General features: G+C 53.0%; 1 protein-coding gene across 1 annotated transcript in view; it reads left to right on the top strand.

Moving 5' to 3' along the window:
- Positions 1 to 16,163, top strand: part of LOC139168642 (probable cation-transporting ATPase 13A5) — a 29,128-nt gene continuing 12,965 nt past the window's right edge. Inside the window, 4 exon segments of the mRNA XM_070754262.1 lie at positions 1 to 47; positions 132 to 174; positions 7,146 to 7,398; positions 15,411 to 15,587. Coding sequence (XP_070610363.1) covers positions 7,351 to 7,398; positions 15,411 to 15,587 — 225 coding nt within the window. The 5' untranslated portion in view covers positions 1 to 47; positions 132 to 174; positions 7,146 to 7,350.

Here is a 16,163-nt window from a genome sequence, read left to right as displayed (position 1 = left end):
TCTCCCGCCCAGAAGGCCCACCTGGTGCAGCAGTTCCAGCAGCTCGAGTGAGTGAGGGTCCCGTTGACACCCCCCAGAAGGGAATTGGGCTGGAGGGAGCGGCTGCGCTGACCAGGACTTCTCTCTTCCAGCGACTATGTGGGCATGTGCGGAGACGAGGCCAACGACTGTGGGGTGAGTCTTGCAAGGCTGGTGGGCAGGGGGCCATGAATCCCCCTGGTGGAGGGAGGGGCAGAGCAGAATCAATGAACGATGGCTGGCTCTTCCCTGCTGTGCCCAGGGTGAGGGCCAAGGCAAGGGTGCTGGGCCCCTTCACCACGCATTGAGGGGCGGCTGGGTGGAGCTGGTGCTGGATTCTCTGGGCAGTCCTGGTCCAGTGGCTCGGGTGAGCCAGCCAGGAGCCTCTACCCCTCTTTGGAAAAGCATCCTGTTCATACCGTGAGTATAACTAGCTGGGTGCTACCATAGGTAATTAGCCAACCCTGTTTGTTTGATCATGTTTCTTTAAGAGTAATGATTCAGTTGGCCATAAGGGGGAGCCCTAAGGAGGAGAATTGCTGTGTGTAGAAAACTGTTCTGACCCTGGTTTGTATTTGCATATGATTGATAGATGTCTCTGTGAATGACTTGGATTGTTGCTGACTATTCTATTAGATATATGTAAATAATATTTATACTTAAATTGGATTAGTCTGAGTTATTGGCTGACTGTCTGCTACCACCACATTTACTCTGTAACGTTTTGTTTGAGGAATATCATACATAATTCTTTGACGTGCTAACACATTCCACTCCAGGCCAGCTTTTCTTTAATGGGGTGGGCCCTGTGCCCCCTTCCCCTTCTCTGTCTCCCCTCTCTCAATGTTCCCCTCTGTTAAGGAGTGTTCAGCATTACCTATGAGTGGTCAAAGATACGCCTACATAGAGAGGAAACGTGGAGGTCTGGCAGATATCCACCTGATAGCCCAGAGATACAAGTAACAGTTCAGTAACACAATCCAGGTACATTAATTGTATAAAATATTATTTTCTTTGGCAAATACCTTAGTCAAGAACAGTCTGAGTCATTCACAGTTGCATCAGTCAATAACTTTCAATACAGATACAATACTATAAGCTTACTTGTCCAGCTTACAAATACATAAACCATCATTTGAACACACAGTTCTTACTGCAGTATAGCCACAAAGACACAACAGAAATAGCTGAGAGCAGCCAAGAGAGAGAGAATCATGCTTCTGGCGCCCTCTTGTGGCCACCCGTAACACTAGCCCTTAAAGCAATAGTGTTCTAATACATGTAAGCATACATGGTTGGTTTATTCTATGTATTGCCAAACCCAGCTAGTTTTGCCCTCTCTTTCCCGCTTCCTCTTCTCCCCACCGCCACCTCCTGATAGACGGCAGGACGGCAGGACGCGTTGCCTCCTCAGCCTCCTGTCTGGGCCATTCTCTCCCCTGAGCAGGTGTGAGAAGGCCCAGGCCAGGAACGGCCTCTGGGATCTGGGTGCGGGTTCTTCCCTTCCAGGCCCTGAAGGAAGCCCACGTGGGGGTCTCCCTCTCTGAGCAGGAGGCCTCGGTGGCTTCCCCCTTCACCTCCAGGGTCCCCACCATCGAGTGTCCGCCGGAGCTGATCAGGTGGGCGGAGAGGAGGGGGGTGAGGGGGGGGCTGGGTGGAGGTGCCCACTCTCGCACCGACTGCATCCCAGGCCTCAGGGAGAGGGGCTTCCGGTCATTCCTGGGAGGGGGCTCCTTTGGCGGAGGTGGGATCCCTGACTCAGAGGAGGGGCCGAGTCTCCTTTGTCCGATGCAGGCTGGCCTTCCTCTCCTTCCCTGCTGCCCCCCCCCCCCCACTGAAGCAACCCTGAGCGGCGCAGAGAAGCCCCTGGCAGGAAGGGCCAGATTTGCTCCTCCAGTGGGGGGGGGGGGGGGCTTTGGTGGAATGGAAAAAACCCTCTCCCCTTTCCTTGCAGCCATTCCACCCCCTCCCCAGCATGCCCAAAAGCCCCCCCCTCTCTAATGCGCCCCCTCCTGTTCCCCCCAGGCACGGCAGGGCCGCCCTGGCCACCTCCTTCTGCATGTTCAAGTACATGGCCCTCTTCAGCCTGGCCAGCTACACCAGCGTCCTCCTGCTCTACTGGGTGGGTGGCCTCTTGGCAAGGGAAAGCCCCTGTGGACCCCCAGCCCTGGGGCAGAGGCTCTCCCGAAGCCCCTCCTTCACTTCACCGTCCAGGCCCCTTCCTTTGCATCCGAGGGGTGGGCTTCCCTCCCACGAGCCTTGGAGGGAGGGGTCTTAGGGGGCCGGGGAAGGTTGCTGGAGAGCCTCAGGGTCCTGACCCAGGTAGCTGCTGCCATGAGCTGGCTGGCCTTCTACTGTGGGATGGGAGGAGCCAAAGCCCCCGGCCCCTCTTTCCTCTCCCCCTGCTAGAAGGTCTGGGGCTGGGGAGGAGAGACCCCTCCTCTGGGCGTCCAGGGCCTCAAGCGCTGCCATTGGCCTTCTCGCTTTCAGCCTCTCAACTCCTTTGCCAATGACCAGTTCCTCTTCCTAGATCTGGCCATCACCACCGTCATCGGGATGACAAGTAAGCTGCCCCCCCCAACACCCCGAGGGGAGGGGGGGTTCTTCCTGGGGGAAAGCCCGTTGGGGCTTCCAGGGAGACCAAGCAACCCCCCTGCTGCACAGAGTTGGGGCTGGTCCTGTACGGAGGGGTCACCTCCCGCCTGCCAAGCAACGGAGCACCAGTGGCTGAAGAGAGGCCCCACCCTCACTGGGCAAAGCTGGCTAGGTCCAGGGTGGGCGGGACCCTCCAGCCCCGCACCCTCCCGACCGCCAGTGTGCTGGTGTGCCAAGAGTAGAGCCCCCCCTTGACCCCCTGTGAGAATTTCTGCCCCTCCCCCCTGCCCAGAGGGAACCAGTGCGGCAATGCCAGGGCTACCTCAGGCCCCGTCTCCACTCCTCCCTGGAGCTGCTGCCCCGTCTAACCCCCCCCCACCCCTGGCCCCCCCTCTCTTGCAGTGAGCCTGAACAGGCCCCACCCCAGCCTGGCCCCCTACCGGCCCCCCACGCAGCTGATGGCCCCCCCCGCTGCTGCTCTCCGTGGTGCTGAACCTGCTCCTCAGCCTGGCGGTGCAGCTCTGCGGCTCTGGTCCTCCCCCAGCGACATCCACAGATAGCCCCCCCCCCCCCGGCCCCACAGCCTGGAAACCCCTCCCCAGACCCCGAGAGTGAGGGGAGGCCAAGAGAGCTGGGGGAACAGGCGGCATTGGCTAGGAGGGCTGCCCCCTTTGAAGCACAGGGATCCCCCCCGGGATTCAAACTGATTTCCATTTGTGTGCCCCCCTCCGGCCCCCCTCTCCACAGAGACTCTTAATTAAATTAAAAAATTAAATTAAATTTTAAATAAATTAAATTAAATTAAAAAATTAAATTAAATTTTAAATAAATTAAATTAAATTAAAAAATTAAATTAAATTTTAAATAAATTAAATTAAAATAAATTAAAAAATTAAATTAAAATTTAAATATATTAAACTAAACTAAATTAAATTAACTTAACTTAAATTAACTTAAATTAACTTAAATTAACTTAAATTAACTTAAATTAACTTAAATTAAATTAAATTAAATTAACTTAAATTAAATAATTAAATTAAATTAAATTAAATTAAATTAAATTAAATTAAATTAAATTATTAATTCCTGGCAGGAAGAGGCTTCCCTGGCTGGCCCACAGCAGCATCAGCTTTCTGGGAGTGGGCGGGCGTTTCCTCCACACCTGCCCGGCAATGCGCCACTTTTGCAACCTGCAGGGCCTTCCTGGCAGAGGCAGCCGGAGAGGAGGAAAAGTGGGAAGTTCCAGGCCCGGGCTGGTTCTCAGCTCTGAAGAAGGAGGAAGGAGCCCTGGGAGGCAGACGCCCCCCCCCCCCCGCAGTCGTGGCCCCGTCCTCCCTCGTCTTCCCCACTCAGGCTCATAATCTCTCCGGGCTGCACCGGAGGGGGGGGAGAATCTGCCGAGGCCCCGTTGAGCTGCTGCCAAGCCGAGGCCCTTTTATTCGGGGTCTCCTTGGGCCTGCCGCCACCCTTTGGACTCCTCTCCGATGCGCTTTCTACTGTGGGAATCTTGGGAGGGGGAGTTGCGCCAGGGCTGCCTCTACGTAGCCATGGCCAATTCTTTCCATACAACCAAGGCCATCCTTTGCCTTTGCACCCCTGCCCCTGCCCGGAAGGAGGTGGGCGGGCTCTTGCCAGAGTGGCCAATGGAGTGTGGGCAACGTGCTGATGGACATGGGGGTGTGGTGGTGGGCGGGGCAAGGGCTGGAGCTTCTGACTGGGGGCTGAAATCACTTCAGATCCAGGTTTCTCCCTGACGTCCCAACTGGGCCTGGGAGGAATCCTTTGCCTGGGACTCTGATTTAATCTTGGACGCCACTTGGAACGCTCTGACCGCCACGTTAGCTGGAGGGGGCAAGTCCCCCGCTCCAACCTTTAGGGGGTGGGGCTCTGCCACAAGGGGGGCTTCCTCTGCGCTTATTCTCCAAGGCAGGAAAGAGAAGCAACCTGGGGTTAGGGAGAACTTTCCTGACAGTGAATACAATCAACCCATGGAACTGCTTGCCACCAGAAGTTGTGGGTGCTCCAACACTGCAGGTTTAGAAAGAAGAGACTGGACAGTCACTTGTCTGAAATGGTCTAAAGTCTCCTGCATGAGCAGAGGGTTGGACTAGAAGAGCTCAAAGGTCCCTTTGTTATCTTGGAGGTGGATTGCACCCAAGGGGTTGGCCCCTGCAGAAGGACCCTGCAGAAGGGGAGGAGGGCTTGAGGGGCTGCAGGAGAGTCTTCCCCTCATGGGAGGAATTGACGGCACAGCTGAGCCCAGAAGACCTTCTCTCAGCTGTGGCCAGGGGGGCGTTTGCACAACTTCCCCTGGTACGCCAGTTGTGGCCCTGTTTGGACAGGGAGTCCATTCTCACAGTCACTCCCGCCCTCATCACCTCGAGGCTCGAGTACTGCAATGCCCTCTACATGGGGCGACCCTTGGAGAACGTTTGGAGACTAAGCTGTTAGGGGCCTTCCAAGGTAGACTCGCATCTCAGCATATCCAACATATAACGTATAAAAAAGAATATATATATCAAAAGAGCCGGGGTGGCGGAGTGGGTAGAGGCCTGTACTGCAGGCCACTGAAGCTGACTGTAGATCTGCAGGTCAGCGGTTCAAATCTCATCACCGGCTCGAGGTGGACGCAGCCCTCCATCCTTCCGAGGTGGGTCAAATGAAGACCCGGATTGTGGCGGAGGGCAATACGCTGGCTCTGTTCAAAAGCGCTATTGCTAACATGCTGTTATACCCTTTGTTAAAAGGGCACTATAAATAAACATTTATTATTAAAATACAAATAATTAAAATTCAGTTACAACTAAAAAATTAAAGAACTAATTAAAATACATACCTGGCCATCCAATCAAGAAACATGCTATGCCTCCCTTGGCCAGGGGAGTGATGGAGAGAGGTGGTCCTGCCTTGGAAGGCCCATAACTGCTCATGCGGCTGCATTCTGCACATTTTGTAGTTTCCGAACACTCTTCAAAGGCAGCCCCATGTAGAGAGCACTGCAGTAGTCAAACCTCGAGGTGTTGAGGGCATGGGGACCTACATGGCTTAGGACCAGATCACTTACGGGACCATTTCCTGCCTCATGTATCCCAACGGCCAGCGAGGTCCCACAGAGTCGGCCTTCTCCAAGTCCTATCAGCTAAGCAATGCCGCCTGGCGGGGCCTAGGGGAAGGGCCTCCTCTGTGGCAGCCCCGGCCCTTTGGAATGAACTACCTCCAGAGATCTGCACTCGCCTTCCACAAGGTTTTAAAAACTCACCTTTGCCGGCAGGCCTGGGGCCATTGAGTGCTGTCAGTCTGCTCTGGCTGGTGACATGAACGCATGACTGTAAATGTGGGCGACTGTTTTTAATAACCGGGGGTTTTAGATTAGATTTTTAACTTTGGGTTTCTTGCATGTTATATTTGTTTTTTAAGCAGAGAAGTCTACAGAGAAGGGCGGCATAGGAATAATAATAATAATAATAATAATAATAATAATAATAATAATAATAATAATAGTAATCTACATCACACAGTCCTGGGTGCTTGGGAAGTGCCTGACTGGTGATGAAATATGAAATCCAGCATAGTGATCTCGCTTGCTGTGTTGTATTGACAATAATAATAAGAATGATAATGATGATGATGATGATGATGAGTGCTGGGTGGGAAGGGTGGTGGCAAGGCCTCTGCCCACTCAGATGCCCTCCCAGCCTGGGTGACTCAGGACTGACGATCGGGAATTGATCCGTGCCGGGGCCGGCCCTCGTTCTGGGTTGGGAAGGGCAGGCAGGGCTCCTCCTTTCATGAAGCAGCCAACCCAACCCAACTCAACCCAACCCAACTCAACCCAACCCAACTCAAGTTGCTCTTCTTTCATTCTCCCCCAATCTTTCCTGGAACCTTTTAATTGGGGGATGGGGTTTATTGATTGATTGATGGAATTTATTTATTCAATTTGTATGCCACCCAACTCCCCAGGGACGCTAGGCAGCTCACAACCAAAAATAAAACATACAAATAATATTAAAACTTCTAAACACAATTTAAAAAACAATTTAAATCCAAGAGTTAAAAGCCACACATACCCTTCATGGCCACCGTCAGCTCAACAGCCCCAGGCCTGCTGGAAAACCCAGGTCTTTAACGCTTTCCAGAAGGCCAGCAGGGGGCAATCCTGATCTCCGGAGGTCGCTAGTTCCAGAGAATTGGAGCCACCACAGAGAAGGCCCTCCCCCTGCGAACCCGCCAGCCGACACTGTTTAGCTGACGGGACCGAGAGAAGACCAACTCTGGGGGCCCTTCCCAGTGGCTGGGTCCTCCGTTTACATCCAGGCATCAACCCTGGGGCTCTGATCCCCAACGCCAGCTTTCAGAGGTCTCATTCCTGCCCAGCCGAAGACAAATGCCCGGGGATTATGGGTATGGAGGTCCATGCACAGGGGGAGAAGGGCTTGCGGAACTCCAAGTGGCGGATGGGCAAATGCAGCCACTTGCTGGAACTTGGGAGTCCCGTTCCCACGTGTCACTCATATTCCCCCCCCCCACAGGGCTTATATAACATCTGGAGGGCAGCCGATGGGAACAGGTTTTCTCAGCTCAGGTGATTGCAAAATTAGGAGTTGCACAACTCCGGGAGGAATATTACGCGCCAGGAGGAGATCCCGCCCGGGAGATCAAATTGTGGCAAGCGAAGGGTGCCGGCCGGCTCCTCTCCATCCGAGGTGACCGGCTCCCCTGAGGAGGACGCTTCCAATGGACTCCCAACATGCCCTGCTCAACGAGGGGGAGGACGACGAGATGGTAAGGGCAGAGGGGCCCCTCTCCTCCCTCCACCCACTTCTGCCAGCCCGGTGCTGCCCCCCCACCACCCAGCAGCTGCCCTGGGGAAAAGCAGCTGAAGGCCAGGGCCCGTGGCTGGGGGATGCTTGGGGACCCCATCTCCCCCCCCCCCGGTCCTTATAGCAGGAAGTCTGGCAGGGCTCTTTCTCAGCGGTTGAGGGGGGGTAGCCATGGGCAACGGGAGAAGCTGGCATTGTCCAGGTCTGGTCTCCCTCCCAAGCAACCCCCCCTCCCATCCCATTCCGGGCCTCCCCCCTTCTTTTTGCTGCTTCAGGAGGCTCAGTGTTGGGGCAAAATCCTTCAAAGCCCCCAACCCCAAATCCCCCCTTTGCTGCCTTTCAGCTGCATCGGGGTCTTTTCGGTTCTGGGAATCCCCCTTCCTGCCTGAAGGGACTTTTGGTGGTGGGGGAGACATCTGCCCTTGGGGTGGTGGTCCATGCCTGTGTCCACGGGTGGTGGTAGTGGTGGGGGAGATGGAGGCTTTCTGCAGTTGTGGAGGGGTCATAGTTTGGAAGGGGACCGTTCTGGAGCCAGAGTGGGAGGGGGATGCAACTCTCAGGGAGGGACCGCCAAGACTGGGCTCTTCCCACAGGCCTTGGGCCCTTCACCTCATGGCCATCGTCATCCGGCCATTAATGATGCACAGGGGTTTTTAAAACTGTTTTCATTCTTTTGAATTGTCTTAGATTGTTTTAATGTGGCCTTGCATGTTTCATTCCTTGGCTGTGAGCTGCCCAGAGTCCAAATCCAAACCCATCAATAAACAAGCAAGCTAACTAACGGGGGGGGGGGGGGGGGAACCTGCAGGGCTCCCTGAGCTGGGCTCCCTTCCTGCAGGGGCTTTGTGACCCAAGGAGGGAACATCCCCAGGGCTGGGAGGGAGTGAGGTTGAATAACCATTTGTCTGAAGTGGTGTAGGGTTTCCTGCCTAAGCAGGGGGTTGGACTAGAAGACCTCCAAGGCCCCTCCCAACTGTGCTATTCCTATTCCATTCCATTCTGTATTCTATGACCCCAGAGCTGCTGATTCTCAATTGCAGTTTGTATTTAAAAATGTCATTTGGGGTTGAGCAAAATCTCCTTTGCTGAGGGGCCTCTGCGATGAGCCCGTCTGGCACCAGGAGAGCGTGTGTCTCTCAGCGTGGACACCCCACCTTTACTCAGTGAGTAGCCCTTTGGCCGCTCCTCCAGCTCCTTTGTGCTCTCTCTGAAGGGCCGGACTGCTTCTCCCTGCAGTCAGCTGGCCTCTGCCCCCCACCCCCACCCTCAGTCGGGGCTCCTCATCAGCTCTTCCAGACTCCTGTCACACCCCCCCCCCCGAGTGTTTTGATTTGCATTGCATCCAAAGTCGCCTCCTCTGCTGGTTATGGAAGAATTCCGTTTTTGCAAAAGTGACCTCGGGAAGGAAGCAAGCCCTTTGAGTCTGATGACGCCTCTTAGAACGGAGCTCCTGAGCATAGCCAGAGTACAACTCTGCCATAGCACATACCGAGCAAGGAAAAGTACTTCAAGGGAAAGCTCTTCTTCCTTCGAGGTGTCATGTGGGTGGTTGCAAAGACGGCCAGGCCAAGATGCTGGTGGAAAGTTTTGCTGCTCTGCAGGGCAGGTCTGGCACGTTTATCTCTGCCCGGGCCCTGCAACCTTCCTTGTGCATCTTAGCTTCATGTTCCTTAATTGCAGAGTAGCCTCACTCGTTTATTCTCCTTGTCCGGAAGTCTTGCCCTGCCCTGGAATGCTACCGGACATGTCCTCAGTTAGTCCACTTTCTGGCCTGAGTGGAGGCTCCGGACCCCATCTGGCCCCTGTGGGGCTGGGAGCGTTCAGGAAGGGCTGGGCCAAATGGCTACGGCCGTTTCAGCCAAGGAGAAAAGTTGGTGGCAAAGGTTAGGGGGCCCGAGGAGAACAGTCCCATTCCGGGAAGCTGCTGGGTTGGGGGACGGAGGGGGGGCGGGAGCAAGGAGGCGCATGAGCTGTGATGCGGGCTGGCAGGAGGGTGCAAGAGGCATGGGGCAGGCCAGGGAGAGGGCATGGGGGCTTGAGGGGGTCCCTGGAAGAAGTGGTGAGGGTCACCGGAGGCTCATAAGGGGCTGCACAGGTTGGAGGGGGGCTGTGAGGATGGGGGCCAGCCGGGGAGGGAAAGGGTGCAGAGAAGAGCCCCCAAGAAGATCAGGGGACGGGAGGCTTATTGTATGTGGGACAATAGTAGTAACTGTGAGAGGGAGGTTGGAGTCTGAGTGGACAACCATTGAAATAGGAGCCAGCTGCCAAAACACCCAACACAGTTCTCAGCTGCATCAACAGAGGGATGGAATCGACATCATGCGAAGGGTCAATACCACTTTACAAGGCCTTGCTAAGGCCACACTTGGAATATTTGCCATGATGTAAAAATAGATGTTGAGACTCTGGAAAAAAGGCAGAGAAGAGCAGCAAAGAGGATGAGGGGACCGGAGGCTAAAACACATGAAGAACAGTCGCAGCAGGAACTGGGCCTGGCTGGTTCAATGGAAAGAAGGACCAGGGCAGAGAAGATAGCAGTCTTCCAACATCTCAGGGGTGGCCCCAAAGAAGAAGGAGTCCACCTATTCTCCCAAACATCTGAGGGTAGAAGAAGAAGCAACGGGTGGAATCTGAAGAAGGAGAGAAGCAATTTAGAACTAAGGAGGAATTTCCTGACAGTCAGAACAATCAATCAGCGGAACAGACGTTGCCTCCACAGGTTGTGGATGCTCCAACACTGGGAGTTTTTAAGAAGGTGTTGGATAATCATTTGAAGTAGTGTCGGGTTTCCTGCCTAAGCAGGGGGCTGGACTAGATGGCCTCCAAGGTCCCTTCCAAGTCTATTCGGATTGATTGATTGAGGGTGCAAGTGAAGGTGCACGGATGGGGCAGGAAACCTACTAGAACAAGTTGAGGCTCCTCTGCCAGTTTCCCCAGTGACTTTTCTCTCTGCCAGCGTCTCACAAGGAAGCTCAGTGGGGAACCCCGGAGGAAGTCAGAAGACGGTGGCCACCCTGTCGATCGGTTTAGGTCAGGAACGATCTCTGACATGATGACCCAAAAGATTATCTAGCGTCCCTCCCGTTTCTCAATCTCTTTCTGGCCTGGTGGCAAAAGTCCTGTTGGTAGATAAGAGCCGGGGTGGCGCAGTGGTTAGAGTGCAGCCCTGCAGGCTACTTCGGCTAACTGCCAGCTGTACTTCCGCAGTTCAAATCTCACCACTGGCTCCAGGTTGACTCAGCCTTCCATCCTTCCGAGGTGGGTCAAACAAGGACCCAGATTGTGGGGGGCAAGAGGCCGATTCTGTCAACTGCTTAGAGAGGGCTGTCAATCTGCAACCCTGTTTTCAAAAGTTTCCAGGATTTAAAAAAAATCTTTTGGTTCCTTCTTTGGGCCCACCATCTCTAAGCCCCCTCCCTCTTAGGCCTTCTGGAAGCACCCACATCCGAACATGGCTTGGCCTCTTCTTCTGGAGACCCCAACCACATATAATAATAACAATAATAATAATAATAATAATTTATTAGACTTGTATGCCGCCCCTCTCCAAAGACTCGTGGCAGCTCACAACAGCAATAAAACAGTACAATACAAATCTAATGGTTAAAACTATAACTAAAAACCCACTATCTTAAAAAACAATCAATACTATACAGTCACAACCACACATAACTGTTAATGATCAGAGAAGGGGATACATTAGTTGCCCCATGTCTGGCAACATAGATAGGTCTTCAGGGTCTTGCGGAAGACAAGGCGGGTGGGGGCAGTTCAAATCTCCGGATGGAGCTGATTTCAGAGGGCTGGGGCTGCCACAGAGAAGGCTCTTCCCCTGGGACCCACCAAATGGCATTGTTTAGTCAACGGGACCCGGAGAAGGCCCTCTCTGTGGGACCTGATTGGCCACTGGGATTCGTGTGGCAGAAGGTGGTCCTGTAGGTATTCTGGTCCAATGCCATGTAGGGCTTTATAGGTCATCACCAACGCTTTAAATTGTGTCCAGAAACTAATCGGCAACCAGTGTAGGCTGCGGAGTGATGGTGTAACATGGGCATACCTAGGTAAGCCCATGATTGCTCTCGCAGCTGCATTCTGCACGATCTGGAGTTTCCGAACACTCTTCAAAGGTAGCCCCATGTAGAGAGCATTACAGTAGTCGAGCCTCGAGGTGATGAGGGCATGAGTGACTGAGCAATGAGTCCTGGTCCAAATAGGGCCGCAACTGGTGCACCAGGCGAACCTGGGCAAACGCCCCCCTCGCCACAGCCTAAAGCAGAAACCACCTAAGAGTCCCAAAGGGGAGGGGCTAGACGGCAGCGTTGCAGGTGAATTCTGCTGACAGCCAACGGCCAAGAGTTTGAATCTCACCAGTGGGCTCAGGCTTCCATCCTTCCAAAGTCGATAAGACGAGGAGGCAGGTTTGGGGGGGGGGGCGAGGCAAGAGGCTGACTCTGTAGTCTGCTCAGAGTGGGCTGTGAAGCATAATGAAGTGATATCTAAGGGCTATTGCTGTTCTGAAGAAGAAGCTGACCTGAAGAACCCTGTACGGTCCCAGAAGTTTCCCTGAGCCACTCAGAGAGCACTAGCGTAGCACTTGGACTTACACACCGCTTCCCAGGGCTATTCCAGCCCCCTCTAAGCAGTTCACAGAGAGCCAGCCTCTTTTGCCCCCCACAATCTGGGCCCTCGTTTGACCCACCTGGGAAGGAGGGAAGGCTGAGTCCACCTGGAGCCAGTGGTGGGATTTGAACTGCTGAACTACAGCAAGGAGTTAGCTGAAGGAGCCTCCAATGCTGAACACTAACCACTGTACCATCCCACCTCAGTAATGAGATAGCAAACTTTGCACTAATGCCAACCAGTATAATAAGCTAGAATTAGTTCCTAACGACTAATTTCTGACACTATAACATCATATAAGCAGAAGCCAATAACAAAGCTTAATTCCTAACAAATGATTTCTACCAAACAGCAAATATTGGTTTGATCCCTCTGCTCCTTGAGTGACAAGAGGCAAAGTGTCGTCAAGGAAAACAAAGTCTTTTGAAAAAACCCTTCTGGAGTTTCTATGCTGACAACTTTCTGCTAAGTGACCAAAATGAAAGGCCGGTTGATTGGCTAAGCCCCGCAAAAGCCCCAAGTGAGGCCTGCAGTAACCTCCCGTCTTTCACTCACCTGGCCAAGCCGGTTGGGCGGCAGTATCGCTTGCTGGACTCATCTCCAATTCCTCTCCAAGGTTCCCTGGGTTAAGCTGCTGGGTGGGGCCTGAGTTCAGATCCATGGTTGTTTGGCGAACAACAGTCACCTAAAGGCATCTCAGCTTCACTTAGAATAGAGTAAAATAACAGAAGGGACCTTGGAGGTCTTCTAGTCCAACCCCTGCTTGGGCAGGAAACCTTACTCCAGACAAATGGTTGGTTATCCAACATCTTTTTAAAAACCTCCAGTGATGGAGCACTCACAATTTCTGGAGGCAAGTTGTTCCACTGACTAATTGTTCTAACTGCCAGGAAATTTCTCCTTAGTTCTAATTTGCTTCTCTCCTTGATTAGTTTCCATCCGTTGCTTCTTGTGCTAGTTTGTTTTTGCAAAGCCCAAAACAGCTTCATCTTGAATTGCTTTGCTTGATGCAAAGATTCCCGGGGCCCTGGGAACAAGCCAGGGGCCACTAGCCTGGACTGTTCCCAGAGAGAGGGGCCTGTGGTAGTCCCACCCTTGACCTTTGGTAGACATAATGGCAGAACAGTAGAGATGGAAAGTAGGACAACAGGTGATCTTTTTTGCACCACAAAAGAAAGAATTTGGCATCTGAGGACAGCGTGTCTTGCAGCTGAAGATGACAAAGTTGTCACGGACGGTCCACATCATGCTCAGCTGATCATGGATTTTGGGGATCGAGAGATGGGTGCATTTTGGTATCCTAGGCACCTGAGTCTGAGTGAAGAGGATGAGGAGTTAGAGACTGGAAGCCAACCAGAGACTGTGGCACCTCTAGAGGTGGTATTGAGTGACTCAGAAGATGATGAAGAGGGTCTTATAGACACAAGAGTGAGAAGGAGGATGAGCAGGCAAGAGGATTTGAGAAGGAAGGGGGTCTCTGTGTTAATAGCTCTATAGAACACTTGGCCTCACCTTGTGACTCTATAAGGGGAGGTCTCTTGATGAATCCGTGTGAGCAACAACATTCTAACAATGGAGGGGTGCAGGCTCTGTGGCTCATAGATAAATTCCTGCCTGAGACAGATTTAAGAACTGCTTCTTCAGAGAGTTCTGCCAAAATGCCGTGAGTTGGGAGATTGACAGAATCACATCAGAGACTTTTTAGTGAGCTTTTGGATTGGGGCCTGAGACTGTGCTTATCTGAGGGTCATTAGCCTGGGAATACCACCAGAACGGACTAAATATGCCTTTGACATTCAACCCCTTTATGCTATGCCTGTTTTAAGCAATAAATCTCAATTTTATACTTCCTGGCTGTGTGTGTGCGTGAACTTTAATTTCTGCCGGCGTCTGACTTACACAGAACAGAGTTTAGGGAACAGATGCGCCTAACAGAATAACAAAATGACAGAGTCAGAGTCACATTCTCAGACCACATCCCCCTCTGTGGCTTCCTCAGATTGGGGAACACCGACAGCAATATTTGCTCAACATGAAGAGATGGATTAATCTTAACTCTGGTTAGATCAGATTCCCTGACTTCCAGTGGGCCCAGTAGACCCACTTTTTACCCTCCAGAGGCTTTCTTGGAGCTTGGGGAGGGCAAAAATGCCCTTCTCTGCTCCCCCCGGAGGGCAAAAACACCCTCCCAGAGCCTCTGTGTGAGCCAAAAAACCAGCTGGCGAGCACCCACATGTGTGCTGGATGTGAGCTAGGGCAACAGCTTGTGTGCCAGCAGATATGGCTCCATGTGTCACCTCTGGCACGCGTGCCATAGTCTCGCCATCCCTGTCCTGGCCTAAAGTGACAAGATTATAATTTATCTAAAGCGGGACACCATTGCTGGGGATGGGGAGGGACAGACAACTCTGTGTGTGTGTGTGTGTGTGCGTAAAACTACCTCTAGGACAGTGGGCCGTGGGAAGGAGGTGTCATTCCTCCTGGCCTGGACAGTGCAGGGCCACTTGCTGAGGAGGGAGGCGGCTTCGGTGGTGTCCGCGGAGAGGCTCGGGGTCCCCACCTGGACGAGCAGGATGGCCGGGTGGGTGAGGGGCATCTTCTTTGAGGAGGTGGGGGGAGAAGGGGAAAGTCACATGACGTTCCCCATGTTCTCTCACACCATCTTTTTCCTCAACCAGCTCCCCCCAGAGATTAGAACTGCCCCCACCCTCCTTGCCTTTCGCAAACTCCTCAAAACCCACCTTTGTCGTCAAGTGTGGGGGAACTGAGACGTCTCCCCCGGGCCTATACAATTCATGCATGGTATGTTTGTATGTATGTCTGCTTAATAATGGGGCTTTTAAAATATTTTAAATTGTAAATTATTAGATTTGTCATGAATTGTTTTTATTGTGTTGTGAGCCGCCCCGAGTCTACAGAGAGGGACGGCATACAAATCTAATTAATAATAATAATAATAATAATAATAATAATAATAATAATAATAATAATAATAATAACAACAACCACGGCGGCTTTAAAGGCATATGGGGGCTTCCAACTTCTAGAAAACTTAAGAAATTTTAGAAATAAATTGAACAAACAGTGGTGACCAGAGGTTCCATTTAAAAAAAACTGGGACTTTTTAAAAACGTCGCTGGACGCGGGACAAATTGCTCAAAAGCGGGACTGCCCCGCCAAAAGTGGGACGTCTGATCCCCTGATCCTAGGCTGAGCCCCCGTTTGGCTCCCCCCGCAGGCCCTGCCCTCCCCCCTCCTGCAGGCTGTGTATCTGGAGGGCAGCCCCGAGGTGGGCTTTGACCGCGGTGGGACGGAGCCCTGACGCCCCCTTCACGGCGGGGTCTTCCTTTCCAGGAGATGTTTGGCTACAAGGCCCACGGGGGCTTCCGGAGGGCCCTGTGCCTGGCTGCCTACGTCCTCTCCTGCGGGGGCCTCCTGCTGCTCTTCCACTGGAAACCCGCCTGGGGCGTCTGGGCCACCTGCCAGCCCTGCAGCCTGGAAGAGGCCGAGGTGGTGCTGCTCAGGACCACGGTAGGTGCCCCCCTCCCTCCCTCCCCCCTTCTGACCCCACCTGATTCCCTTCGTGTCCATCTGCAATAGCAGTGAGACTTCTATGCCGCTTCACGGGGCTTTTCCGCCTCTTGCCCCCAACAATCTGGGTCCTGGTTTGAAGGCTGAGCCCTGCCCTCTAACCACTGTGCCACCGAGGCTCTGCCATGCTTAGGCTTCCTGTCTTCTGCAGGGCTCCTCCTTCCTGGGAGGAAAGCCAGGGCTTCTGCCATTCACAAAGGTTTTGTTTCTTTGGCCACAAGGTCACACATTCCTTCTTTTGACCTAATGCTGCCAAGGTTTCAGGCAACATCCAAATTTAAATCAGAGCCCTAGTCACACTTATTGCCGGAGCCGTCCTGGCACCTACACGGGAAGCCTGAACCTGAGTTCCCACCCAGCTGAGAGTTCACATCCAGCGTGGCAAGGCCTCCTTCCGCTTCCACCCAGGTGGGTGGGCATAGGATGGCCTTGAACTTCTTGAAAGAATGCTTTGGGGCTGCATCCAAGTTCCCATCAACATCAGGCCTTCTATAGATAGTGTGACAAGCTGTTGAT

Source organism: Erythrolamprus reginae, chromosome 5, assembly GCF_031021105.1.
Source record: "Erythrolamprus reginae isolate rEryReg1 chromosome 5, rEryReg1.hap1, whole genome shotgun sequence".
Lineage (NCBI taxonomy): Eukaryota > Metazoa > Chordata > Lepidosauria > Squamata > Dipsadidae > Erythrolamprus > Erythrolamprus reginae.
Note: the sequence above shows the minus strand (reverse complement) of the source record. Positions and strands in the feature narration are given on the sequence as shown.